A 26,505-nucleotide genomic window follows, 5' to 3' on the forward strand; every position below is an offset into this window, starting at 1 on the left:
TGTAGCATTCAGCATCCTGTACTAAGAATTGGACTCTGAATGACCTCACTATAAGCATAGAAGTGCTGTATGCATCTGCCTTTTGTACTGCAGATGAGTGGATTTAGGTGGAGGGGGCATGTCTGCAGAAATATGCACTTCATGACACTTTATTTAAAGCTAAGTCAGTGTATTACATTGTGTATATTGTGTAGTGGAAACAGCAACTTAAACACCAGTCTACAGACTGTCTACAGATATAGATGTAGTTATTCAGAAACGATGCCTCTATTCATATTTTCAGCCCTGCTGTCATGTTGTGGCCCACAATACAAGGAATTATGTGGAAAACGGTCAGAAAATTGTCACCACTGTAAAGTTGTTTGAATGTCAAAAGACAGGACAGAGTCTGTTTATTGCTGTCCTCCTGTATCTGTGTGTTTCAACTCAGCCACACACATGGATGTGCTCCACATTTAGGTGATGGATATAAAGCTGAAAAGGTTGAGAGCCAAACTATCTGCCTCTTATTTAGACGTGTGGAGAACAGAGCCTTCCACATCCAACCGCATAAGTATACACACACACATGCAGCTATAATGAGCTTCCACATCAGCTGTTTTCCACCAGTCCGTTTATTGTGTGTAACCTCCTATTTCTACTTCCAACAGCAGCAGGCCCGTTCAGCACCAGTAAACAGGAACTTTGTTGTTCTTCTCCCCCCCTTCCAAAATCTTCTAAACAAAGAATCTTGTTGTTTACTTGCCTTTTGCTCAGGGATAAATAGAAGGCAAGAAGAATAACCTCTGAGGTGTCCTTTGTCTCTGTTTTTGTGTGTGTCCTACTCTGTCCTGTCCTGCAGCTGCTGCACATCTGCATCGAGGGATGGGGGAACTGGCGCTGGTCAGAGGCCTTCAGTGTGGACAACGTAGGGACTCTGCTGAGGACCATTCAGTATAAAGGACTCACTGCTTCACTCATCATAAAGGTGGTGCAGCTCAGTGGTGTCCAGAAACAGGTACTGTCGGTTTTGGTTTGTTTTGTTGTTGCATTTGTTTTGGTCAGGTTTCTATTCTAAACGTGCATAAGTTCTTGAATATATGCTTTGAGAAAATATTTAAGTAAAGAAAAATTTAGTAAACACATTATTTACTTTCTTCATCCTGCAACCATCATTACACAAACATTACAGTTTTATAAATTCACTTAAAAATGTATCGGCTACATGAAATTAATGTCTTTATTCTAGATATGACATAAATATAACATCTAGGAACACATTCCATTTGACAAAAAAAAAATTTTTTAACACAATGCCTATTCACCTTTGCTCAATTGTCACCGCATTGTCATGTTTGGTATTTCTGGGTTAAAATCTTCTAGTGTACAAAGAGTTCGACATTTTTCCTTTCAAATAGTCAGATCAAGGTTAATTCGAATAATGGAGAGCATTACCCAACCCAGATTTAATTTATAGAAAAGACTCACAGCACTGGCAACACTTTTTAAATGACAAGTGAAGGTTTATGGTGCAAATACATGGGAGGACCAAACTTTTCAACATAAGCAAGAATACAGTATTGGGATCCTGCGGATTTTCTCACTGCTAACCTGTAAAAAATCTTGTAAGCGGTTCATTACCACAGAGGAAGCAGGAACACATTATTCTTGCTGACTGCTGCTATGGAAGCCTGGCCTTTTTCCCAGTGTTCGTTTTTGGATGAGGACTTTTTAATATCCACTTTTTTTTTCCATTTCTATCTTAAGATGTAGTTTTTTCACAGCTGCTTTTGTCAGGTTTTGTAATCTGCTGTACAGCACTAAACATTAGCTTGAAGCTGTCCAAAAACACAATGTGCTCCATCATTTCTCAAAGAAGAGCACAGGAAATCATAAACCTGCTGCTTTCACCTTTTTAAACCAAGTCTAGTAATGAATCATGTTTGGATTTTTCCACAAATAGGAGGTAGAGTTGCTGTATTCCTAAAAATGCAGAGATGCCATCAGATTACAGCGGTGACACTTTGTTATGTAAACAGTGTCGAGTGTCGTACATATCTCCCTCTCGTCCTCCAGACAAAACAGACTTGGTCTCTCACATTCCTTCCTCTGTCTGTCCCTGACTCTGCTTACATCTTGTTCTCATTGGAACCAGCAATAGGGTAGGAGTGTTGGTCACATCCAATTCCCAACACAAAGCCTCATAGTGGGACAGTGGCTGATACTACACAAGAAGTTGGCTCCTGTCTGCATGAGCATACTTCATCTTGTGTCACACACTGCTGTTCTCTCCGTCTCTGTCTAGTTACCCCATGATCTTTTATTGTGACGGCCTCTTTGTCATTCATATTAGCACCGCACATTGACTGTGGTTAAAAAAAAGCCCTCAAATAAGTCCCCCTCATATAAATACCATGTATCTGCACACACAAGCATTTTCTAATTACATACAGAGGGGACACTTTGATGCCTGTGGGCAACACGTACAGACAGAGTCTTAGGGCTGCTACTGATGACCACTGTCACGATCAGGTATGATTTGTTTTTTCCCAAGGTTCCCAGTTCCAAGGATGTAACCTTCATCCAAAGAGAGAGAATATATATATAATCCTCTGTTGCACCCAGCAGTGTATCATGGCTTGCTGAAGGCTGTACCACTTAGGAAAGTTTGGTGAATCTTACTTGAAGCTCTCAAACAAACAAGCCTCTTAGAAAAAATCTATGTCAGGACAAGAATATGAAAATGATGTTGCATGAGGCTTATTGTCTGTACATCTTTGGCACATGAGCTAGGATGAAAAGAAAGGTTGTATGTGTGCACTCATGTGTGTGCATAGTATATATGGAGTGATAGACAGGGACCTTAGAAAACTGTCAGGCAGTGAGGAAGCAGTCAGGCTGTATAGCAACCCTTTAATAAAAACAGAGATAGCAGCAGTGCAGCTACAGCTGCATAATGCGTTAAGACTCATTTAGAGAAGCAAAGACTGTTGAACTTTAAGCTGTTCTGATTCAGAAGGGTTTCAGAAACGAAGCAATTCTAGTGACCTTTTGGTTAGAAAGTTTTAACAGAGGATGTTTTCCCAATTATAGGTTTTTTAAAAAAGTACAACCCCTGTTCCTAACTGTATTCATGTAGCAATTCTCACACACACTATACTTAAATAGCAAGCTATTTCTATGAACTTATCTAGATGGACAAAAGATGGGTTTTTGGTTTAGGATGTTCATCATCCCTGACAGGCTGTACCACTATCAGGTTGTGAGAAGTGACCCTAAAATGGTGAAATGGTCAAACTCTGCTTTGCTTGTGGTTAAAGTTTAGAGGTTAACTTCCTCTCTGTTATGCCATGCTCAAAGCTGAACAGAAAGTCTATCCCCATTCAAGGCATGGTGTCTATTTCCTTCTACTTGAGATTAATTATTCTATTTAATTGTAGCAATTCTGCTCTTTTGTCTTTAACTCCAGGTGATAATCTGTGGGCGGCAGGTAATGTGCAGCTATCTGACTCAGGACATTGAGCTACGGGTGGTGCAGCACTATGTGGGGCCTGACAGTCAGACGGTGGTTAGGGAACACTGTGATTGCCTGGAGGCTGGGGCCAAATTGCCTTCCTATGTGCTGGAGGACACTGAGATGACAGAGCTGTGTGTGAGGGCTCGAGGAGATGAAGACTGGTCCCAGGATGTTCAGCTGGAGAGGAGTAGCAAAGGGAGCAGCAGCTCTGTTGTACAGGTACGTTAACATAAAAAAACTTTTTCTGAGGACAGGCTTCATGACCTTTTTACTCCAGCCATAAACCCAATCTGACACTGGAACTGACTTCCATGACCAGACAGAGACGGTGCTTGTTTAGGGCCTTTTCCCCAACGACCTATGAAGATGCTTTTTACTGTTGGTTGGTTATTGGCTACATACAACTCAAATCTGTAAAGCACTTGCAAGACCAAGTGCACAAATCTACATTTGCACATCAGAAAATATCTGAGGATGTCCTCGCCATACATTTTTTCGCTTGTCACATAGACTGGCAGACAGAAAAGTGCATGTGATTAGTGCATGTTGCTGATTGACCAAATGGAAGCTGAATGTGCTACCCAGACAAATGCAGACAGACACACACGTTGCACACTCCACCTCCAACCAGCTCTCCATCCACACACACATGTTTGGAACTGGTGACTAGACCACCAACTGTGACCGGATCCTCTTCTCCTGGGTGGCCACAGTGGCAGAGCTTGCATGCTACTCACTGTTAGAACAGATTGAGATCTTCCCCTCAGATAGGCTTACAAAGGCCCTCCAACCCATAACCCAGCCATGTTGAGAGGGAGAAAATACAGTTTATGCTCTCTCATAACAACGCTAACCATAACCAAACACTAGCTGATATGTGGGCACAGGGACAGGCTTTGAAGGCATTTTCACACTGCTGGATTAGTGCCAGACGATCACTTCCTTTCTCCATTTCTGCTGTCTTTACTGTTGTTCTTTATTTTTCTTGTTCTCTGGCTTTGTGCGCCCCTCTCTCTTTGTTTTCTTCTTTTATAAGCCCCATGCTGTTAACAGCTAGCTATTGTACAGCTCCCGCTTCTGTGTGGGTCTGAACATCTCTGACTCTGTTCCAACCTCTGCTGTTATCTCTTCTCCTCAGATCAGCCATTCAGTACACATATGGAGGGTTGGCTCTAAATGAGAGAGCTGCCTGGACTAGTAGCTGGATCCTTAGATCTCTCTATCTCTATCTGCTTCCTATTTCACTCTCTTGTTTCCTCCCTTTCTTTTACTCTCTCGCCCACTCGCTAGCTCACTCATCTATCTTGTAGTTGTGAACTCGTCCTCTTTATTTATTTCATCCCCTGGCATCCAGCTTATCCACCTGTTCCACCCTCGAACCCTCTCCTCTGTCGATGTCTGTTGCCTATCTCATCTTCTTCCTCCTTATCTCTTATTTTCACCATTTCTTTTTTTTTTTGCTCCTGCAGTTTTTTTTTTTGACAAAGTGCAAGAGGTCATCATGACCTTTTTCCAGCTGTGGGTGTTTTTGGTGGATCAGGGTTATAGAGTATCTGATTGCCAAAGTTTCACTCCCTTATCCCAACAAGGCTGTTTTGCAACTGACTGTATATTAAAACTGAATGTTCACTCTGTCTCTTTTCTCCACTCTGTTGTCCTCACCAGTAAATGAAGTCCCCAGTCAGTCATAAACTAGACCACTTGTAATGTGCCTTGGCATCCAAAGGTTTTCATGAGGAAAGAGGAGTAAATGACACAAACACCAGTGCCATATTAAGAGCGCTTAGCCTTCGGTGGGCATATTCTCAGTGTTTAAATCTTGCGAGGATTTAACTGCCTGTAATGGCCCATTATCTAGCACTAACAGTTGTCAGTCGCCTCAGCCATTATATTGTGTTATAGGCTTTGAGGGAGACTTAACTTTTAACTACTGGTAGAAGCCAAGAAACAAAGTTTTATAGGACAAAACATGATAATGTGTCACTGATGGAGGCAGTAAAAATCCTTTCTGTGAGTGAGGAGCAGTAAAGGCATTTAAGTCATCAGAACCCATATTATATTATTTTAACCACAAACACCAACAAGTTGCCCTTGAGAGTCTGTGATCAGTCATTTTCCTGTTAACCCTTTGCAATATAGATTAAGATATGAGTTGCAATGAAAACACTGAATCCTCCAAAGTACAGAGTGACCTCTTTATAAATATCTTTTCTGAAAAAGTTTTGAATTGTTGAGATGAGTCACAGCCTGTTTGTCTCCTTCCAGGTGCCTTGTTCCAGTGGTTCTTTACTCTATGTATGGTGCACTCTCATCACCATTGAGCCTGACTCTCACATGCAGCAGAGAGTCGTGAGTATCTCATGCACACACACTTACATGCACTATGTTTATTTCCACATTGTGGGCAATGTTAAGTTTTTTTGTCCTAAGATCTATTGTTGGTGTTGGAGTTACAACACCAATCCTTAGACTAACACCTGCACTGACTGAACTCACTATGACTGTTATTGTATAATTATACAGTAGGTAGAGGTTTCTCCAACTCTGGGTGGATAATGACAGACACATATTATTAATTACTTCACTGTATCAAAACATTACAATGTTACTACACTTGTTTTGTATATTTTGACATGAAGTGATCAAACCAGCCTGGTTTGGTTGTTTATTTTTACTTGCTTTATCTGTACTGTTGTTATAGTATTTGTTGCTATATTTTCAACCCAAGTGTATCTGATTAGGATACACTGATTAGTCCAAAAGGAAAAAATAACATTCTTTATAAGGATTCATGACAGCACAATCATTGAACATACGGGGCCATTACTACATTCAAATGACTACCTTTGCCAGTTTAATTCTTTATACTCAGTTAGTGCAGTATGTCTCACTGATGATTGCTCTGTGTAAATGCCATGTTTCAGGTGGTCTTCAGTCCACTCTTTGTCATGAGGAGCCATTTGCCAGATCCGGTAATCATCCACATAGAGAAGAGGAGTCTGGGTTTGAGAGAGAGCCAGTTGATACATGGACAGGGCCACCAGGAGCCCCTGTTAAACACTGAGGCTGACATCACCCACCACCTCACTTTCCAGGCCAGGTAAAAAAAAAAACAAAAACAAAACAACGAAACCCATATGGCAATCCATCATCCGTTAAGACCACCTAGTATATTATATTGCCCAAATTATACATTTCTTAGTTTCCATCCTTTAAAGGCAAGGTAGATATTATTAAAAATAATGAGATAACTATCTCAACTGCAAGACCAAGTACACAAATCTACATGAGCCACAATAATTTAACCTTTCTACAAAGTCTATGATATATTAACATAACTCAGAATTGAAGCAGATTTGGCTTTTTTTTGGTCAATATCATTAATTGGATCACACATAAAAAATACAAGGCAGGCCAACAGGCCAGACAGCATCAGAAGGGAAGGGTGTGCCATACACTGGAGAAACAGAGGGATAAATCACATCCCCATCAAAGTCACAATTCTTCTCTTTCCCATATGCAGCACAACATCGCAAACACATAAACCAACACAAACAAACAGAAAAACAAAACAACGGTTTCAACTTTTACAACAAAAAAAGGGGGAAGAGAGGCCATGTCACACCTAAGAAATAAACAACACAAGATAGTTCTTGTATTCCTATACAGTATAGCATCATTAACACCTAAGCACTTTACAATCTGTGTGACCCATATCAAGTTAATTATGCATTAGTACATGTATGTTTCTAAGCTGTGATCCACCAGACCCCTCAACATGATAGCTGCTAGTCTAGTGCCAATATCATCTAGGAATGGGGTCCTTCCTGGCTTTTTACCAATGAGCAGGAAAGATTCACTGGACAATTTACATCTTTCAATCCAGTGTTAAATTTTGTCATCAGCAACCAGCTCATACTGCTGCAAAGGACAGTGTCCGACTCTGGTCTGCTGTAATGGGTGTTTTATGTCTCCATTTAGAGAAGATGGAGAGACACTTACTTAAGATTCTGTCACACCACATTCTGGTTTCTGTGAGCCAACATGAAGACATGATCCAGGGGTATCCAGGCACATTTCATGGGAACAGGAAGCCAGCTTGGCAGCAACTGACACACAGCTCCAATTCCAACATGTCAGGCTGGACTGTAATTACACCTCATTTAGATACAGACCCTAACAGAGAGCAGGTTTTTGGCCCTGCTTTGGCTTCAATTGTGTGTGTGTGTGTGTGTGTGTGTGTGTGTGTGTGTGTGTGTGTGTGTGTGTGTGTGTGTGTGTGTGTGTGTGTGTGTGTGTGTGTGTGTGTGTGTGTGTGTGTGTGCGCACACATGTTTGCGTGGGAGGATATGTGGATATGTGTCATCACATGTGTGTGTGGTCTGTGTCTGTCGTTGTCTTGGTTAGCTATGTGCCAACATAAGTGTGACAGTCGCCACTTCATCATGGGCAGAGTCTGTCACATACATCACTACTGTTACTCCATCCCAGTTTGTCAGTGTGTGTTCTCACTTTCTCATATTGTCCACATCCTCAACTCTTCATATAATTTACCATAGCAGGTTCCACTAAGCTGAATCAATTGTCAAGATGTTAAGCTGCATCAAAATTTACCCATAAAAAATGCATATGATGGTTATATAGTCTAATAACATCACAACTATACCTCATGTAGCATGTCTCATACATAGTGTATAAATGACAGATGTTTTGGTCCAAAGTGTCTTTCAGTAACATGAGTGTTTATGTTTCAGTATGGATGGCCCCAGAGGTAATGATTCCCACATGTACACACTGTCTTGTTGTTGCTCCTACTGTATTTGTTATCTGTACATCTGTAATTTGTGTTGTCTTATGCAAATCCATGGAAGAGAAATCACCCCTTTGGTAGCAACTAGTGGTGATCTGAATAAACAGAGTAAACGTTGAGTGTAATTGACTCCCCCTGAGATAATTTTTTGCTGTAACTGTTGTGTGTTTAGATATCTGGTCACAAAGTTTGTTTTGATTTCAGCTGCCTTAAAGGAACCACAGTGGCCATACAGTGACTGGGAATATATTTTGCCCGTTCATGCGCACAAACAACAAGCTCAAAAACAACTAAGTGTCTTGTCTTTCTGGATTGCAACCACAATGCTCCTTGTGTTTACAAACCATCCAGTGCCTAAACTGTCTCTCACCACACAAACTTACGTACCCCCCTCTCCTAGCTGCCCAACTCAATCCATCCCTCATCCCTCTTCATCCTCACAAACACGCACTATAAGCCACAACTGTAAATGTACCTTTACACATATACATATTTTATATGCACACACATGAACAAAAGCCCACCCCCACAACCCCAACCCTCTGGGACAGATCCAGTCCTGAATGTTCACTGGTCAACAGCTCATCTTTCCTTCCTGTAATTACACATAGTTGTGGGCTCTAATGGACGAGGTAGAGAGCATAGCTGCGGTCTGCGACACAAGAGACACAGACAAGTCTTAACCAGAACCGTTATGTCCTGCTCTCCTCATATTGGCCACCACATTAGAGAACTGAGGGTTACAATCAGAAGCCTCTTCCAGTTTCCCCCCTCAGGAACTGCTCTGGATGAAAAGCTTCCTGTCAGCACCTTGTCCCTCTCCTCTGTCTTGCCCCAGATCCATAAGCAACAGCCCCTGTGTTCCTTTTATAGCACAATGGGCTCTATTAATAAACTACTGCTCTGGGGTAAGGGGGCTGCTTTGCTTTAGCCAAGTGGAACTGGATGCTGTCTAGTGAAAGAGAAGAAGCCATTACAGTGTTTGGATTTAGCTCTTTTTTTCTCCTTGTTGTAAAGCCATAATTGACCAGTGTCTGGGGCTGAGGTATCCAATAGGATTATTTAGTGCTGTTTAGCTTTTCCTGTGATCTTTGTGAATTACTGTTTGTAAGGCTAGACAGTGTGTCAGGAAGAAAAGTCCAAAACAAAAGGCAGATTCAGACTGCTTGAAGTTTCGGGGTAAACGCAGAGTTTAGCCGGAGGTCACTTTAATTGTTCTGAACAGAACAATGGGAATAGTCAGATGCTGTCAAGAGATGTCTTGTTCTATAGTGAAATAAGAAGTATATTTGAATTGCTTCTGGCATAGAATGAGTAAACATGCTTCCAAGCCAGGTTTGCTGACAAAAAATACAGCAGTGGTTCAACCCATGTGCCTTTATGACCCTAAAACTATGTAGGCTTTCATTTCAAGCAATCAGTTATCAAGCTATTCACCGGAGGAGGAGATAATCAAAATGAAATGAGCTTGTACAGTGCTGGCCTGGCAGAAGAACCTACACACTGTTGGCTAAAGATGGCACATGGTTGAGAATCACTGAAAATATTTATATAAAACATTCTCCTGTGAAGTATCCATTTCAAACGGAAACTTGTCCCACATAGACAAAAAAAAGCATGTGTCACACTCAGACTCAGGTCCTGTTGGAGAAATCTGTAATGATTTTGTGATTGTGCTTTGCCCTTCAGGGAGGATGAAGATGCCTCCCACTGTGCTGTGCCAGTTTCCACCAGCCTGATCAAACAGATAGTGAATAAGACTGGAAATGAGGACAACCTGAAACACATCCTGGCTGACTTCTATGGTCCGAAAACCTCCGCTGAGTCTCTATGGCCCTACGTCACCAAAGATAGCGACAGGTACTGCCCTGCAAATTTTAACATGTGTCATGAATGTGAGGATAAATACAAATGTAGTGTATGCAACTGAATGTTTTTTTGCATGATTGTTCTTGAACGTCTGCTTAGAAACAAATCTTATAAAGTCTGTCAGCATTTACAAGCACCTACGTAGGATAAACGAGTGAAGCGCATCAGGATAGATAAATAATGACCATTATGCAAGTAACGAGCCAGATTCATTCTCACAGCGTCATGACTGCATGAGCTATATTCCAGCTGGACACCTTGACACCTCATGATCCTTTATAACGAGTCAACATGTATGATTCTTTTTCATCTTTATCTTAGCACTTCTGTGACAAGCAGTACATCTGGCTGTTAGGATTTCATAACACAGATTTCATCAAGACCCACCAGTAAGTTTTTTTTATGGCAGGCTTCTTGCAGCATCTCTCCTCAAAGCACAGAGTTGTGCAAGCGAGCCTTTCATGAGGGAGGCTTCTCTTTATTGGTTGCTCTTTGTTCACATAATAAAACAGTTAACTGCAAAGACAATGCAGAGCCATGCATCAGACATTAGCTGTGATCCCACTGCAGTCCCCACAGATTGGAGATTTAGACTGTCCCACTTTCTCAAACAAGTCACAGGGCCTTGCATTCACTTAAAACTTGGCACAGATTTGCAGAACATACAGTGTGTATACTGTATATGTGTGCATCTGTGCAAGTGTGTGTAAACAGTATGTGACCCACGCATGAGTTTATGTATACCATCGGACAGCACTCCCATGTGAATCCGCCCACATATGTCACTCTGGGACTCATCTTTTGTCACCAAGCAATCACATCTTGATAGCAGCGGTAGGAGACGTAGCCACATGCTTTCCCACAGTCTCCGAGTTACAAAGACAGCCATATGTCTGCCTGTGGTTGCCTGGGTTTCTCTGCTCTCTATACATATGCAAACACACACACAGAGTGTTGCCCAGCACATGTGTACAAACACATTCATAACATTGTGTTACATACACACACAGCCATATTCATTGTTCACCTTTAAATGTCACACACACACTAGGTGTCAGTGCAGGGCTGCTATCTGCTGTTCGGTGTTGGGTTTCTCTGTCAGACTGAAAAGCCAAAGCACATTTCCCATCATGGAAAGTGGCAGAAATCTGCTACTTTATGTGAAGGAGTATAAGGAAAAAATGGAAAGAGAAAATGGGGAAAAGTGTCATTAAAGAATTAATAGCACTGATTGCTATCTCTAAACACACTGAGAACTTGGACAGCAAGTGAAACCCACAGTTTAATTTGTATATTTTTCCTTAATGTTGATAACAGTGACACAGTTTGCTGTTTGGAGACTGCTCAGTCTCTGTGGCACAGCAGAGAAACCAAACCAACCGAACTCCTTGGCAGGAAGTGTGTAAATACTGGGTCTTAAAGGGACAGAGGAAGTTGAAAGTGGTAAATGGTATTTTTCTTTCTCTGTTGGATTTTTAGTGGCAGCAAGACACCTCCACAACCATTAAACAAACATCTTGTAGCGGTTAGGGTTAGGGTAAGCTCAAACTTCAGGCTGTGTGTGCTCAGAGTAGTGCGCCTCTCAAAATTCACACTTCTAAAACTCTTAACTCCAGAGTCGGCAGCTTTGACAGAAGCTGCTCTGCACATTTCTTTCAATCACCTTTTTTGTGAGCTCTGTAAATATGATTAATGAGTCCTGCACTTTGCTGCCCTCAGCCTTGAGGACACGGCACACACACATACTCACATGCACACACACACACACAGAGCGGTAAATGATAAAGAATAACCAGCCTGTTGGTCCCTTTCCTCAGCAGCGAGTCTTTGGGTATGTGACAAGTTTGAGGTGGCAGGTTGGTAGTTTGAGCAGAGTGGAGGAAGCCTTATGGAGGGGGGACTGAATCTGAGAGAACTGTTTGTTTGGCTCTCCTCTGGCACTGTTTAAGGCTCACAAGACCATGATTACTGTGAAATGACTGTTGTGGAGAGATTGGTGGAAAAATGGTTGTGTGTTTCTGTCTGTCTGCCGGTTAATCTGTGCCTCAACATGCCCATTTGTGTTCCTAGATGCTGTTTCAAATGTTCTCTCTGTTTGTATTGCATAACGTATTTACCGACAGTTTCTTTCTATGTATTTGTTTAGCTCATGAGGCAGTGTGTTAATGGTCTGCATATTGTTAATGTTTGTTTATATATGACACATTAAATACCTGTTTAAGGCTGCGTGCTGCTTGGTATTTGGCAGTGTGTAAAACATGTCCACAGCCAAAGTACATGAGCAGACAGGGGAAATGATATCTATAATCCTGGTGATTGAGCAGAAAGAAGTTTTTTTTTACCAAACTGATCTGACAATAATGATTGTTTGTTTTTGCATTAGAGGTAACTATGTCTGTCTCTTTGTCTATATATAAATATATATATATATATATATATATATATTTCATTATAGTAATATGTTTGAAGAGTTTACTGTGCCGCTGAGCCCTACTGCAGTAGCCTATATGAGAAACAAGCACAAGCACAGCACAGTAGAAGTTCAGCATGTCTGCTTGCTTGTTTGTTACTCTTATCTAAACCACAGCATAGACTATTTTACTGTAAACACCACAGCTTCTTCTGGCTCTGAAGGTCTATGATTGGATCAGTCTTAGTTTTTTTTTTTTTTTTTTTCAAAATTATGTTTGTTGGCTTTTTGGTCATTTTAGATTATCAGAACAAACATTTACAAAAACCCTCCCTCCCATCCCCAATAACACATCATTCTCAGAAACAGAAACTTAACAAGCACAATATAAAATATGATTAAGTAATTATATAGTGGGAAAAAGTGTAATACATAATAAACTGTATATGCCGTACATATTTATGTCAGTTTTTCTAATGCCAAACTATGCAGCATCTCATTAATCCACAATCAGGTCTCTGAGTAGTCTTCCACTTTAAAGCATTTACATATTTTGCTTGAAACAGGCAGAAATTAATTAGTTTAGTGTTTTCTTAGATGTAATAAAACTATTATAGAGGGGGGCAGGGAACAGGAACAACACTGTTTGGCAATTTGGAAATCAGTTCATGAACCTCATTATAGAATATCTGGAGCTTCTGATATCCCTACGTACAATGGAACAGGGTGCCGGTTTCTTCATTATGTCATATACTGTATACCTGTCAACATGTCACTGCAGTAAAATCTAATTACTCTATTGCTATTAGTGTGATTTTCATAGTAATATGTGCCCCCCCAAAAAAGGTCTGTGCTGGAGCCTCTTGCCCAATGGGACAGTCCCATGCAGGTGAAATTATCCTGCTGGAAGTCTGGCCTGAACACTCTGCTGGTGGAGCTGCTGCCCTGGGCCCTGCTGGCCAACCACTCCCAATGGGACCTCTGGCTTTTCGAGGGAGAGACCATTGTACTCCAGATACCAGCCGGCAAGGTCATTGTACCACCCAACTTCAAGGTAGAGTTTTTACAGGATTTACACTATATGTATCCTGCAAGTGACACATTAAAAAGTAATCAAATTAAAGCTACTAAGGCCATAGTATCCAAACTTTTAGGCCCCAGGTCCAAAAACATTAAATCCTACATTTCCCACAATGCAAGTTAATGGCATCTTTTGTTAGGCCTCCAGGTAATTGCCCATGTCTTCCGCACCCCATGTTTCCAGTTGTAATGTAGGCTTTCTAGTAACAATTGTAAAGCTCAAATCAAGAAACTGATGATACCATCAGGTTTATTTTCTTACACTTCACAAATCTCTCTCAATCTCAATCCACAGGACAAGTAAACTAAACTTCACATAGATTCTGAAAAACAAATTTTCTGTTCTAAAGGTTCTGCTACCACTTAGATTTCTTATGTAATACTTACATACCATGCTATGCTACATCAGAGGAGTCATATTGCAAGAATGTCAACTTTCAAATGTAAAACTAATTCTGGTTCTGAAAGACATTAATAGACCGTACACTTTACAAATCTTAGTGAGTTCATGGTCTATGGTGATCTTAATGTTGCACTAAGGATATATTTTTTTTCAGATCAAGACCTGGAAGTTTGTCTTTTTGTGGCATGACAGCCTTCAGTATGAAACCAGCTCTTTTCTCATTTCAGTCTACAGTAACAAGCACAAAACCTGAGATCATTCACCAGAGCTGCATTACAACAATATTCCCTGCCTAAGTATTTATCAGAAGCCAAGCTCTGTCACCATATACTGTAGGCATGTCTTCTCACTGGTCTCTGAGATCAGAAGAAGAGGTCTGCAGATGGTTTTCCCCCTGTGGAACATAACACACACAGAAACCCATTTCTCTGCCACTAACCCAGAGCTAAGCGGGAAGGCAGCATATCAAAGAACAAGTGCTGATACGGTTCAGCACAAAGAAACAAAATAAAAAGTGGTAAATGTGTAATAGCCTGTGAAACAGAAACAAATAAAGCATTGTTTCCATAGCACCCTGCTATTTATCATGGAACAACAAGTTGAGAGAGGACTTGGTCTCTGCTGTGACTCTCAGAGTTGATGGGTTTAGGGAGGGAGCCTTATGATGCTGAAACAGCTGTCACTCAAGCATTTGTGGGGCTCTTAAATTATGTTCTCATAACACAGCCTACAGTGATGGAGGTTATGTAATCTTCATTTGCCAGGACTGTTTGAAAAGCTATGCAGGGAACATGGACACTGTCAGAAACACTGTGCTGAGATGTTGGAAATGAAGCCACACTTGACCCTAGCATGTGACTGTTTCCAAAATGCAATCAAATACAGTCAGTTTTAATGGTAGAAATTGTATGACATGACTGACAGTGATTTGACATTTGATTCCTTACTCCATTTGTCAATCTCCCATTCTTACCTTCACATCTTTCCTTCTGACCCACCATTCACCATCCAGGAAGCCTTCCAGATTGGTATCTACTGGGCCCACACTAACACCGTCCACAAGTCTACAGCACTGAAACTGGTCCATGACTTGACTTCTCCTCGATGGAAGGAGGGATCAGGCTCAGAGGTGGTCACTCTGGATGAGGAGGGGTATGTGGAGGCCGACATCACCCTGGGAGCCTTTCCTGGAAAACAGAAGGTGAGGCAAGAAACAGTCATACTTGAAATCATGAATTTGCTGATATTTAAAAGGGTGTATTCCAAACAGGGAAAGTTTATTGAATTATCAAGTCAAGACACATTAGACTTTTAATGGGGGACTTTGTAGTAATATATCAGAATGCATTTTACAAGTTCTGGTGTGTTTATTGAATTACACGGTGGTGTTCAGCTGTTTTTATTCATCAGTTGTTTTTCTACCACAAGCCAGCTGTAGTTAAAACCAAACTGTTCACTTGATTAGATATATACTGATACCAAAACAGTAAAATGGAAAAGAGAAACAGATTTTTGAAAAAAGAACATAAAAAGGTATAGTGATGTTAAAAAATATTGTCATGGCAGGAGGGAGTAAAATTTAGGTCTTGAAGTAGTCATTTAAAGTCACTGAATTTTACATTAAGGCTTCAGACCGCACCATGAAAAGGTTTTTACTAAAAGGCAGTAATAATGTAGTCAACTGAAAACAGTTTTGAATAGATGTTGAACAGAGAGCAATGAAAGGACATTTTTATTAAAACAATTTTGAATCTATCTATTATTAGCTCTGCATCTCACCACAAGAAGATGATATGCACGTCTCTCAAGCAACGTGTTTCGTTTTTTGTTTTTGATCATTGATAACTGACAACTTAGTGATTTTTGTTTCCCCTGTAGCTGTGTCAGTTCTGTGTGTCGTCTGTGGTGAGACACGGCATCCAGATCCTGCAGATAGAAGACAGAACGATTCTTGTCAATGCCACTCCTTACACAATACAGTACAGGCCTCTGCTGACTGACCACGCACTGGGAGCTGATGACCAGGTACTGTGTATGAATGCTCACATGAACATACACGAAATGATGTCAATCATGCCAAAACTGTACTTGGTAAATATCAAAAGCCCAAATACAGAATCTTTTTGTATATGTTTTTCTTCTCCACCTTTATTTAAACATGTAAAGCAACTCCTCGTGCTGACATAATGCTGGAGCTTGTGAGGTTTCATGGCACTTCAAGGAAAATATTTCATACATCACAACATCTGCCCAGTGTCTGAGTCCCCTCCAGCTGAAGTGTTTGCTCCAGCTCTCTATTAAATAATGTCAGTCCCAGCCCGTAGCTTCCGTTCCTTGCTACTACCTCATAATCATAAGGCCTGTGTGTGTATGTGTGTTTTAATGTATGTGTGCATGGTCCTGCATCGTGTCCGTCCTGTCTTGCTGCAGTTTCTGAAGCTTCACACATACAGTATATTCCCTACGCACATTACTCACACACATCCACCCCACCACAACCACACGTACACATTGCAGGCACATAGCAAGCCGTTTTCCATCAGATCATGTTGCTCCCCCTTCTCTCCCTCCTCCGTTCTCACAATGTGGCAATGGCACTTCATAGGGACATTAGACAAACACCCAGAATTGAATGCAGGTTTCCCTTCTCACTTTCATCTGCTGCTTGTCCCCAAAGAGAGCAACAATGTAGTGATGTCATCTAACGAGCCTTCAGATCCCCTTAAAGAAGGATGGCAGAGCTTGCCAGTTGCCACTAATTGACTGAAAAACTTTTAAAAAAGAAAAGAGCCTAAAAAACCTAATAGCAAGCACTGGGCTTAACAATAACACAGACCACAAACAAGGCTAGGAATGCCTTTTTAGTTGGTCTATTCATCATGCTTAGAGCCTAATCCCTATAGTCCTCAACTACTCACTGGGCACAGGCTGCTAAACCAGCACAGCAGGGCTTCTCTGCTACCAATTTAGCGCTAAGCTCAGTGGGAGAAAGAAGAGAGTACAATAACAATGTGGTTTTACCATGTATCTTTTGTTGTAATCACTTGCATCTTCTTCTGTCTGTCTTTCTTTTTGTGTCTGACTCCATGTCTCATCCCATATCCTTTCCTAATTTCTTTCCATCCCCCATTCCCCAGCCCCCCACCCCCATTTATTCTCATTTGTTCTCCTCACCTCCTTGTTTTCTTCTCTGTTCTTTTTTCTTCTCTCAAAGTTTTTTTTTTTTTCCTTTCTCATCTGTCTTTAAATTATTTTATTTTCCTTTATTTTCTCTCATCTCCCTCCTTTCTGCCCGCTCCTCTTTCCTTCCTCTCTTTTCCCCCTCCTTTCAACATGTTTATATTATGGTCTCTCCCCAGGCCTGTGAGATACCAGAGACAACAGTGTTCAGCCTCGCTCCCTCTGAAGAGTCATCCCTGGCCAAGCCCTGCTCAGTGCCATGCTGGGACCTCCTTCAAACCAGTGTCCAGGGAAAAGTGGAGTACCCTCTGCCACTCAGACACATGCTTTTTAGCTTGTTTCCCAAACCTGATGCTGGAGTCGGACCTGCAGCATGGAGCCTTCCTGCTCCCATTCGACCAGACTTCCCCAGGCAGAGTTTGTCTGTTCCTGGGGAACTAGACTCTGGAGTTGGCCTAAACAGCAGGTGGGTGAAGTGGAGCATTTGTGGTTTGCTGGCTGTAACAGTCCATTTAGAGCAGGGTTCTGAACCCCAGCTGGCACAAGACATCAAGCAGGGAGGTACTGTAGCTAGTCACAGCTTGTTAAACACTGGAGATGAAGCAAAAGGAGAAATGCCCTCAACATTTCCACTGTCAATCTCTCAAGATTGTCTTGTGCAATCGATCCCTCTAATCTATTCATGTCTTTCTTTCTTACTTTCTTTTACTCTTTCGTTTTTCTGTGGGACACAGTGGCACATAGAACATATAGGCCAATGTGCAAATAATTTCTTTTCACACACATACCTTTGTGTTCTAGTGTTTTAATCTAGGCTTCACTCATTTACTGTGTCTTTGTGCACTAACTGTGCTTCCAGACAGTTATAAACAGAAACACAAATATGGACACAAACACATACACACACATAGCATAATGGTGTGTCACTGCCTGACTTCAGTTAGTGGTCTGTCAATGAAGAGATTTACAAATGGACGCAGCAGTAGTGTGACGTTCAGCATGCCAGTGGGTGTGTGTTCTCTTCTGTGTGTTAGTAGGGGCTGACATATGAGTTGTCTGTGGAAACTTTATTTATGGGTTTGTTTATTAATGTTTTTATTTATGTTTTGCAGAGCCCTGGTACTGACATATCAGGAGCACCTTGGGGTGACATACATCACCCTGAATGAGGACCCATGTCCTCGCATGCTGATCCACAACAAGTGTCCTATCCCACTGCTGTTGAAGGAAAATGTCAAAGGTAGGAAGGGGGTGGTCAGACACAACTGAACAACTCTCCTCTCATCTGGTTGCAGATCTTCTCCAGGCTTTCCATTTCCTTAGCCCTCACAAACCTTTTGGGTTAACTTGTTATTTTTCAGTTGTACTATTCTCTCTCATCTGTCATAGAAACTCCAAGGACTGAGGTCTACTGCCGTCCTCTACTTGCTAATTGTTCTCTGCACCATGAGCTCTACCACCACTTCTCCAGTTTCCCTGAGTGCAGGCAGAAAGAGATGCTGCCCTCACTGTTGCTGAAAACCACTTCAGGCCACATCACCACTGACTGGACCGACCCCATAGATATAAACTGCCTCGGCACTCAGGTAGAACATGCATTTACAGTAGACAACAAAACTGAGTACACCCCTGGTCAGTATCACTCAAATGTTAACTATTACAAATCCTTTCAATGTCAGATGAAAGGACCAACTGCAACAAAAGTCAGTACACCCTTCTATAGTCAGATTTATTCATTTATTTTTTAAATATTTTGCATGTCTGCCTTTATTTTTGATGCCAGATGTGATCCTCCAGGGCATGGATGATACCAGTCTGACACAAATCTGTGGAGAGATGTTCTGCCCCTCTTCACAGATGATTCTTTTCAGCTGCTCTTTGCTGGATGGATTTTGTTGCTCTACCTTTCACTTTAAAGTAGTCCAAAGGTTTCCTACTGGATTCAAGTCAGGAATCATACTTGGCCAGGTCATAGTTTTCACTGTTTTTCTCTACAAGCTGGTGTGATGTTTACAGTGTGTTTGGGATCAGTGTCATGTTGAAACATTTCACTCTCTTCTTCCAAGCTTCTTGAGACTGGGTGTCATCTTTTCATTCAGTATTTATGTATACAAACTTGCATTACACCTTTTGTATAAATGCGGCCCCATATCAGCACACTCCAACCTCCATGATTCACTGCAGTACTCCTGGCCAATCCAAATATGCTTGGCCCTGTCTGATTCAAGCAAATTGATTTTGGTTTTATCTAACCAAAGAATGTGCTGCCAGTATTCACCAGGCATCTTCATGCTCTTTGGCAAAGTTTCATTTTGCAGTTTTTTGGTTTTCTTCTTGGACACCATCTGTTACATGTTGACTTCATGCAGTGTCCTTCACGCAGTCCGATTAATCATTGAAACACTAGTTCCCACAGATAATCCTGCCAAGTTAGAAGCACTTACCTCTGTTTTTCAATACAAGGGTGCTTAAATAGGGAATTGTGCATGGTGTTATTTTTCGAGGACGGCCACTGTGTCTTCAGCTCTTGACTGTATGGCTCCTCCTACGCCTCCTAACCACTGCTGCACTTGTCTTTCAGCTCATGTTCAGTAGCCTACAGATGCTCTTGAACCTTCTCTCATCTTAATGAGGTATCACTAACTTGTTTCTTACCTGTCCAAGAAAGTCCTTATCATGTGGAGCCATAATAAGGTTCACAGGTTATTTCATAACCTTGTGCATGCAGTGAGACTTCATTGGAAATCACAGGTGTAATGGCTTTTGTTCCAGTGATCACAGATAAACTCACTTCTGTTGCAATGGTCACAGGTGTACTCACTTTTGTGGCATTCAGGTTGTACTTTTGGGTCTTTATTTTCAATGTCGTCTATCTAACCAGTTTGTTTTCAACTATACATAAGATAAAACACCCTGCACAACTTAAAAATGATACAGTTACTGTAAGATGGGATATATTTGAATCTTTTAACATTTTAGTAATATTACACAGGGATGTACTCAGTTTTATTGTGTAGTGTAAGTAGGATATGGTGTAAAAATGTCAGGAGTTTATCTCAGAGTATTTCACTTCCATCCATGCAAAATATACAGTGCATTTTCTTTTGTTAACTAAAGATTTAATGACCAAGCAAAGGAATGTAACATTTCATCAAATCGCATCTGCACTTGTCAACAGATAAACATTCAAGAGTGTGTGTGTGTGTGTGTGTGTGTGTGTGTGTGTGTGTGTGTGTGTGTGTGTGTGTGTGTGTGTGTGTGTGTGTGTGTACTTGTACTTGCTACATAGTAAGGACCAAAAAAAGTATTTTACTAACAGAGTGAGGACATTTTGGGAAAGTGAGGACATTTTGGCCGGTCCTCACTAAACCCAATTAGGTTTAGGTTAAGGTCAGGGTTAGGGTTAGGCACTCAGTTGTGATGGTTAAGGTTAGGGTAAGGGGCTAGGGAATGCATTATGTCAATGAGAATCCTCACAAAGATGGAAGTACAAGTGTGTGTGTGTGTGTGTGTGTGTGTGTGTGTGTGTGTGTGTGTGTGTGTGTGTGTGTGTGTGTGTGTGTGTGTGTGTGTCTGTGTGTGGTGTGTGTGTGTGTGTGTGTGTGTGTGTGTGGTGTGTGTGTGTACACCCACTGGGGTCGAGTGGTGAGCTAGTCTTAAGTATTTTGGGTCTGGTCAGTGTAATAGTGTGGTTACCAAGATGTTAAGGAGTAGTGTGTCTAATGTTTGGTGTTGTGTCTAGCCAGCTGCAGGTTGGGGTTGAGGTTGAGGCTGCGTATCTCTGGTTACTGTGAGGTCTGAGTCTGACCTCTGTGGTAGGGTGGAGAGGTCAAAGGTCGGACTTGTTATGACTGCTCAGCAAAGTGTTCAGCAGGGATCTGCTTCCTTTCGCCACATGAGGGGCTGATCACTCTGGACCTGGAGTGGTGGAGGTTAAAGTCAGACACCTGTATGCTCTTAAACACACACACACATAAGAAGATCACTGAGCTGACCTATGAATCTGTCAATGTGTTAAGCCGCCTCCTGAAAGTTTATTCAAGGTGAAACGTGCAGCTCTCTCTGTCCGTGGCTGTGTGAAAGTGTCTTAATACATCTCACCACAGATTTGTATTCTGTTGTTGTTCAGGTGGTGTTCCTGCCAGGCTTTGGGTGTCTCTACATAGGCGTAGTGTATGAGAGCGGTACCCTGGTTTTGTCTCTGGCACCAGAGGGCAGTGTGGATCCTGTAATCAACCAGTACAGCAGGTATGTGTGCAGAGGCAGTGGTTTTATTTTTGTTTCATGCTCCCTACATATTTGAACCATAAGAAATCATCCATATGTGTATCTGCCTGTGTGTCTTTACTGTCTTCACTTCAAATGTCTTGTTAACAGTAATGTTTTGATGCAGCAGCTGTTACTAGTCTCCAAACATGAAGAAACAAGCAACATTTTCACCACAGGAGGGCGCTAAAACCTTCTTGTGTTGGGTTGAGTGAAATTTGTTGTACAGTGGAACATTGTATTACGCACTGCATGCTAAGAAAATACAAGCAAATACAGAAAACACACTCAAACTAAGAAAACATCTTCACCAATATGTGTGCAGCATTTAGAAAAAAATGGTGCCAAGTGAGAAAACACAACCAAAAGAGAGGAAGATGTCATGGACAACATCTGCCACTCTCTGCACACTGCTCTGTTCAGCCAGAGGAGCAGTTCAGTCAGAGCCTCAGAGTGACTCTGCTCCACTCTGCTCCTTTTTCTGCAGATCTCCATCAGTACTGTACATCAGCACTGACCCACTTGACACTTTTCATCAGTTTACTTACACAGTATGGTTAATTTACTTTTAACTTAGTTTGAATCTACTTTGCGTGTTTCCATTTTGAATTAATGTCTTTACTGCGATTCTACCTCGCACATTGTTTTTTTACTTTTTGCACATATTCATTCACATATTTTTACTTATTGTGTATTTATAATTATCACTAATTTATAGTAGTCTGTACTTACCTATATACTCTTTTTTTTTCAAACTGAGTGTTGAACAATTGTAACAAAACAATTCATCATTATTAAAGTTTTGCTAATTCTGATTCACAGAAAACACAATAACACAGTGAAACACTGAAGGGTCAACAGTAGATGTCTGGAGTAGTATCACAATCATTTGATCAAAATGTTTAGAGAAAGGAAAAGGACCAAAAACTAAGTTTTTAGACATCGTAGCCAATTTCTCAACACCACTGATGGATTGTCAACCTAAGTAACTTGAATTAGCATAGAAACAACAAACTGTTCCAGAATACAACATTACTGTTGCTGTCTGCTCTATTTGCAACGTGTCTGTATCTGGGTGTTTTCTGTCTTTGCAGCTCATTTAATGTGTTTGACTGTGTTTTCTGTGTTTAGTTGTGCATGTTCACATGTTGTCAAATTGGTGATGTTTTCTTAATTTGTGTGTTGTGTGCTCACATGTGTTTTCTGAAGTGGCAGTGTGTTAAGTTCTCAGGGCCACTGTATTACAGCTTTATTCCATTACATCAACACATAACTGCTTCGCCATTTTGGCAAAACAGGAAAATTAATCTAATCACATATGAGGTAAATGTAAACAAATTACATGTGTGATCTTTGATAATGTGCTCTGGTGGTGGGAAATTCATTACATATCATCAGTACAAGATGAATGAGATCAGCCTCTTATTTTAATCAGAATCATCACGCACATGCATAGTTAGTGTAGTCATGTTTTTTTGCTTTTAGACAGCAAAAGTGAAATTGAAAACCACACTCAGTTTTTGCATTTTTAGTCATTTATTCCAGTACATCCTAATGTGCTGTCATATTAATAATTTCTGTTTTGTTTTCAGGTCTTCCAAGCTGTCCATCAGAGTCCTCCTGAGTGAGACCAGTGTGGCGTTGAGGGATGACATCACTAGTCCCTCTGGTTCTGTGGAGCTGCTGAGACTCACATTGACCAAGCTGCTCCTTAGCCTGGCTCCAGCACCCACCTCCCTTCCCCTGGAGCTGGCAGTTGACCCTGGCGTGGACGCAGCACCCCTCTTAGCTCTGATGTCTGATACCTCTGTGATTGAGTTCTACTGCTCCAGTCTGCAAGTAGACAACCAGCTGTATAACCGAGCCAGCTTTCACTTCCCCGTGCTGCTGTGCCAGGATCAGAGAGGGGGAGCTGATCCTGGAGGTCCGTGGAGCAGAGATGCCAACCCCACAGAGTCCCCTGAAGCCCTGGAGGAGTTCAAATGCTCTTGTTTTCTGCAGCTGAGGATGACGCTGGCTGGAGACAAATGCACCATGGAGGAGGTTGGATTCATTCCTTCAATCTTCATTAAGTTTTTTTATTTACATTTCTTTTGTCACAGTAGACTCAGCTGTGACTTTGATAACCTGGACATTAGCTCTGAATTATTTCTTTTTCTAGCTCTCTGAATTATATGAGCACAGTTCTGTTGTTAAAAGCTTCTGTACCTCCAGCAATCACATCGTGTGCCCTAGCACCATGCAGTACTGTCTAGCAATATTCTCAGCAGCCAAAGTATAGTATCTGGCATTAAAACCAACATAGCTACATAGCAACTACCTTATAAGTCGCTTAGCAACATACTGCTATAAAGTTTTACAAAATAAGCTTAATGGTGTAATAATAATTTAGCAGGAAATTGTTTACTACTGCTTTTTTGGTATTGTCAAAAGACTAAATTCTATTGACACTTTTCAGAGACAGGACATCGGTGTGTCCAAGTCGATTTTTTTATTCAAATTTTTATTAACATGTTTAACACCATGAAATACGACCTTCATTATTAAATATACTGTATAGCTCAGAATGTATAGGAATTGCTGCATCGACACAAAACCTACAAAAAAAGGGATGGAAGAAACTCAAAACAAGAATGTTCCTCCTGTTTTAACAAATGGTAAGCTATACAACAGTAAATGAATTGCATTCGATGCAAAATTTCAAAAAAGTCTTCAGAAGAAATATAAAAAATTATATTTCTACAAACTTGGAAACTGCAGTGTCTACAGAAATTAGTTGTTCACGTGGTTGTCAAAGTCAGTTTAATCCCTTCTTAACAATCCTGAATCAGCAGTTCTCATTACAGCTTTGTGTGCATTCACCTTAGGTCACCTTCCAGCTCCAGCCTGCCAGAGTTTACCTTGAAGACACCTTTGTTTACTACATTAAAACCCTGTTCTACACCTACATCCCCGACAGAGCTATGGCTTCAGCTATAGCACAGACCCAGAGGAGTGGAGCCCCCGTCCTCCCCGAACAGGTGCACTATTCACAACGTAATGTCTTCATGTAGGAGCTGATGAGGCTCAATGTTTTAGTCACTTTACTTAGTTACTGCATTCTCATTATATTATAATCACAGTGGTATGTTCAGCTTGGGACAGACATGCAGGGAGCGGTATTACTGTTGTGTTTTACACACTTACCTTTGTATCATCATCATCATCATCACGTCATGTTATGATGACATATGACTGTAAAGGACAGGGATAAATGATAATATATATATATATATATATATATAGGTGTTTTTTTTGTTTGTTTTTTTGAAAAATGATTAATACTGTGAATTTAATGTCATCCAGGTGTTTCAGTCAATGCAGGCGCTGGTCAACCCTGTGCGGCTGCAGAGGCTGACCATCCAGCCGGTCAACCTGCTGGTCAGCATCCATGCTTCCCTGAAGCTGTACATCGCCTCAGACCACACTCCTCTCTCCTTCTCTCTGTTCGAGAGAGGGCCACTCTGCACCACAGCCAGACAGCTGGTCCATGCTCTGGCCATGCACTATGCTGCCGGAGCCCTCTTCAGAGCTGGTAGGTCGTGGACAGAGGGAGACACACAGCTGCTTCTCTCTCTCAAATGAAACATATTCACCTACTACCACATCACTTACCCCATACAGCAAATGGTTCTATAAGCCAGTTTGTGTTTGGTCTGATAATGTTGTATTCACATTATTTGTGGCAAAGGTGCAGTAACTATTGAGCACCAGAGACAAAAAAAACGGAATGACTGAAAGCCCCAAAAAGGATTTAGATTCTCTCATTGTCATAATTTACAGTTTTATCGTAAGGTCTGACTCATGCTTCACACTGTGCGTGTAGGCTGGATGTTATGGTTAATCTGCAAACAGCCACCAGGTCTAAGTCTGACTTATCGGGCCCTATAAAGGCACCGTACCTCTCTCCTGCGTTGTCCTCCTGTGCAGTCAGAGGCTCCACACATGGTCTGATTTAACCCAGACATTTCCACATCAGAAATCACCGTTCTGGCCGGATGCTTCCTTCCCGCTGTCTCTCGTTAGAGCCCTCATTTCTGCTCGTATTTCAACACATCACCTCACCGCGTTCCCCTCTTCCTGAGTCATCATGGAGAGAGAGACTCCTGGAAGCATTGCATTCTGGGACTGATTAGCTTTAGGATGTATGGTACTACAACCACACATACACCACAGGCGTAAATCCATGGTCTGCACATGCAAAGACTTATAGACATATGGATATTTCTCTGTCTACGCATACTCTCCAGCATGTGCATGTGCATGTGCATGTGCATGTGCATGTGCATGTGCATGTGCATGTGCATGTGCATGTGCATGTGCATGTGCATGTGTGTATTTAAAAGCATGACTCAGCCCTGTAAACATCAGCTCCTGTCAGGACTTCATGCTTTACCCAAACCACAACTGGGAGACCATGTAAAACAGAAACGACCACTCGGTCCCACTGGAGTTGGTTACCTCCCATTAGAGTCCATCAGTCAAGAGCAAATTGACAGAGAATAAGAACAGAGCGTTGAGAAATGGCTATTTGATTTTTGTGATGCAATTGTCAGTGCATAAATATCAATGAGCCGTGCCACCTGAAGGAGACTCTACGGTTGAATGAGAGAAGTGAGATAGTATGAGACTGTAAATCTAGCTCTGGCACATGTGTGACTTCATGCAGGAGTGTGTATGTCTGTGTGCAGGAGTGTATATGTATCCGTGCATGTGTTTGTGAACCTTTTTTACTCTGATTAACACTGTGTTAAACATGTAATCATTCTGTGAAGCATTTTATTCTGTGGCTGTAGTTATTCAGTAAGTTGTTTTGATTGGGAAACTCACTCACTCCAAACTGTTTCTGGCATGAAAAAGATAATGAAAGTGAGTTTGCTCCACTGGCTGATATGTTGAATGGTCCTATTAAGAGTAGGCATTCCAGATGTATTTCTTTTTATGTCTGTTAA

The 26,505-nt window shown here is 41.4% G+C and overlaps 1 protein-coding gene across 4 annotated transcripts in view; it reads left to right on the forward strand.

The window, feature by feature from the left end:
• The window catches only part of LOC139612544 (intermembrane lipid transfer protein VPS13B-like), a 325,396-nt gene that overhangs the window by 291,833 nt on the left and 7,058 nt on the right, over window positions 1-26,505 (forward strand). For all 4 annotated transcript variants that reach the window (XM_071468183.1, XM_071468180.1, XM_071468182.1 and 1 more), the window contains exons 47-61: window positions 842-997; window positions 3,449-3,715; window positions 5,762-5,845; window positions 6,421-6,596; window positions 9,996-10,166; window positions 13,432-13,639; window positions 15,081-15,269; window positions 15,947-16,093; window positions 17,428-17,714; window positions 18,361-18,488; window positions 18,638-18,834; window positions 21,378-21,496; window positions 23,107-23,557; window positions 24,382-24,534; window positions 24,860-25,088. In XM_071468183.1, the coding sequence (XP_071324284.1) occupies window positions 842-997; window positions 3,449-3,715; window positions 5,762-5,845; window positions 6,421-6,596; window positions 9,996-10,166; window positions 13,432-13,639; window positions 15,081-15,269; window positions 15,947-16,093; window positions 17,428-17,714; window positions 18,361-18,488; window positions 18,638-18,834; window positions 21,378-21,496; window positions 23,107-23,557; window positions 24,382-24,534; window positions 24,860-25,088 (2,962 nt within the window). The remainder of the gene's footprint in view (window positions 1-841; window positions 998-3,448; window positions 3,716-5,761; window positions 5,846-6,420; window positions 6,597-9,995; window positions 10,167-13,431; window positions 13,640-15,080; window positions 15,270-15,946; window positions 16,094-17,427; window positions 17,715-18,360; window positions 18,489-18,637; window positions 18,835-21,377; window positions 21,497-23,106; window positions 23,558-24,381; window positions 24,535-24,859; window positions 25,089-26,505) is intronic.

This window comes from Trachinotus anak, unplaced genomic scaffold, assembly GCF_046630095.1.
Source record: "Trachinotus anak isolate AG129_WGS33_773 ecotype Australia unplaced genomic scaffold, CSIRO_AGI_Tana_v1 ptg000032l, whole genome shotgun sequence".
Classification (NCBI taxonomy): domain Eukaryota; kingdom Metazoa; phylum Chordata; class Actinopteri; order Carangiformes; family Carangidae; genus Trachinotus; species Trachinotus anak.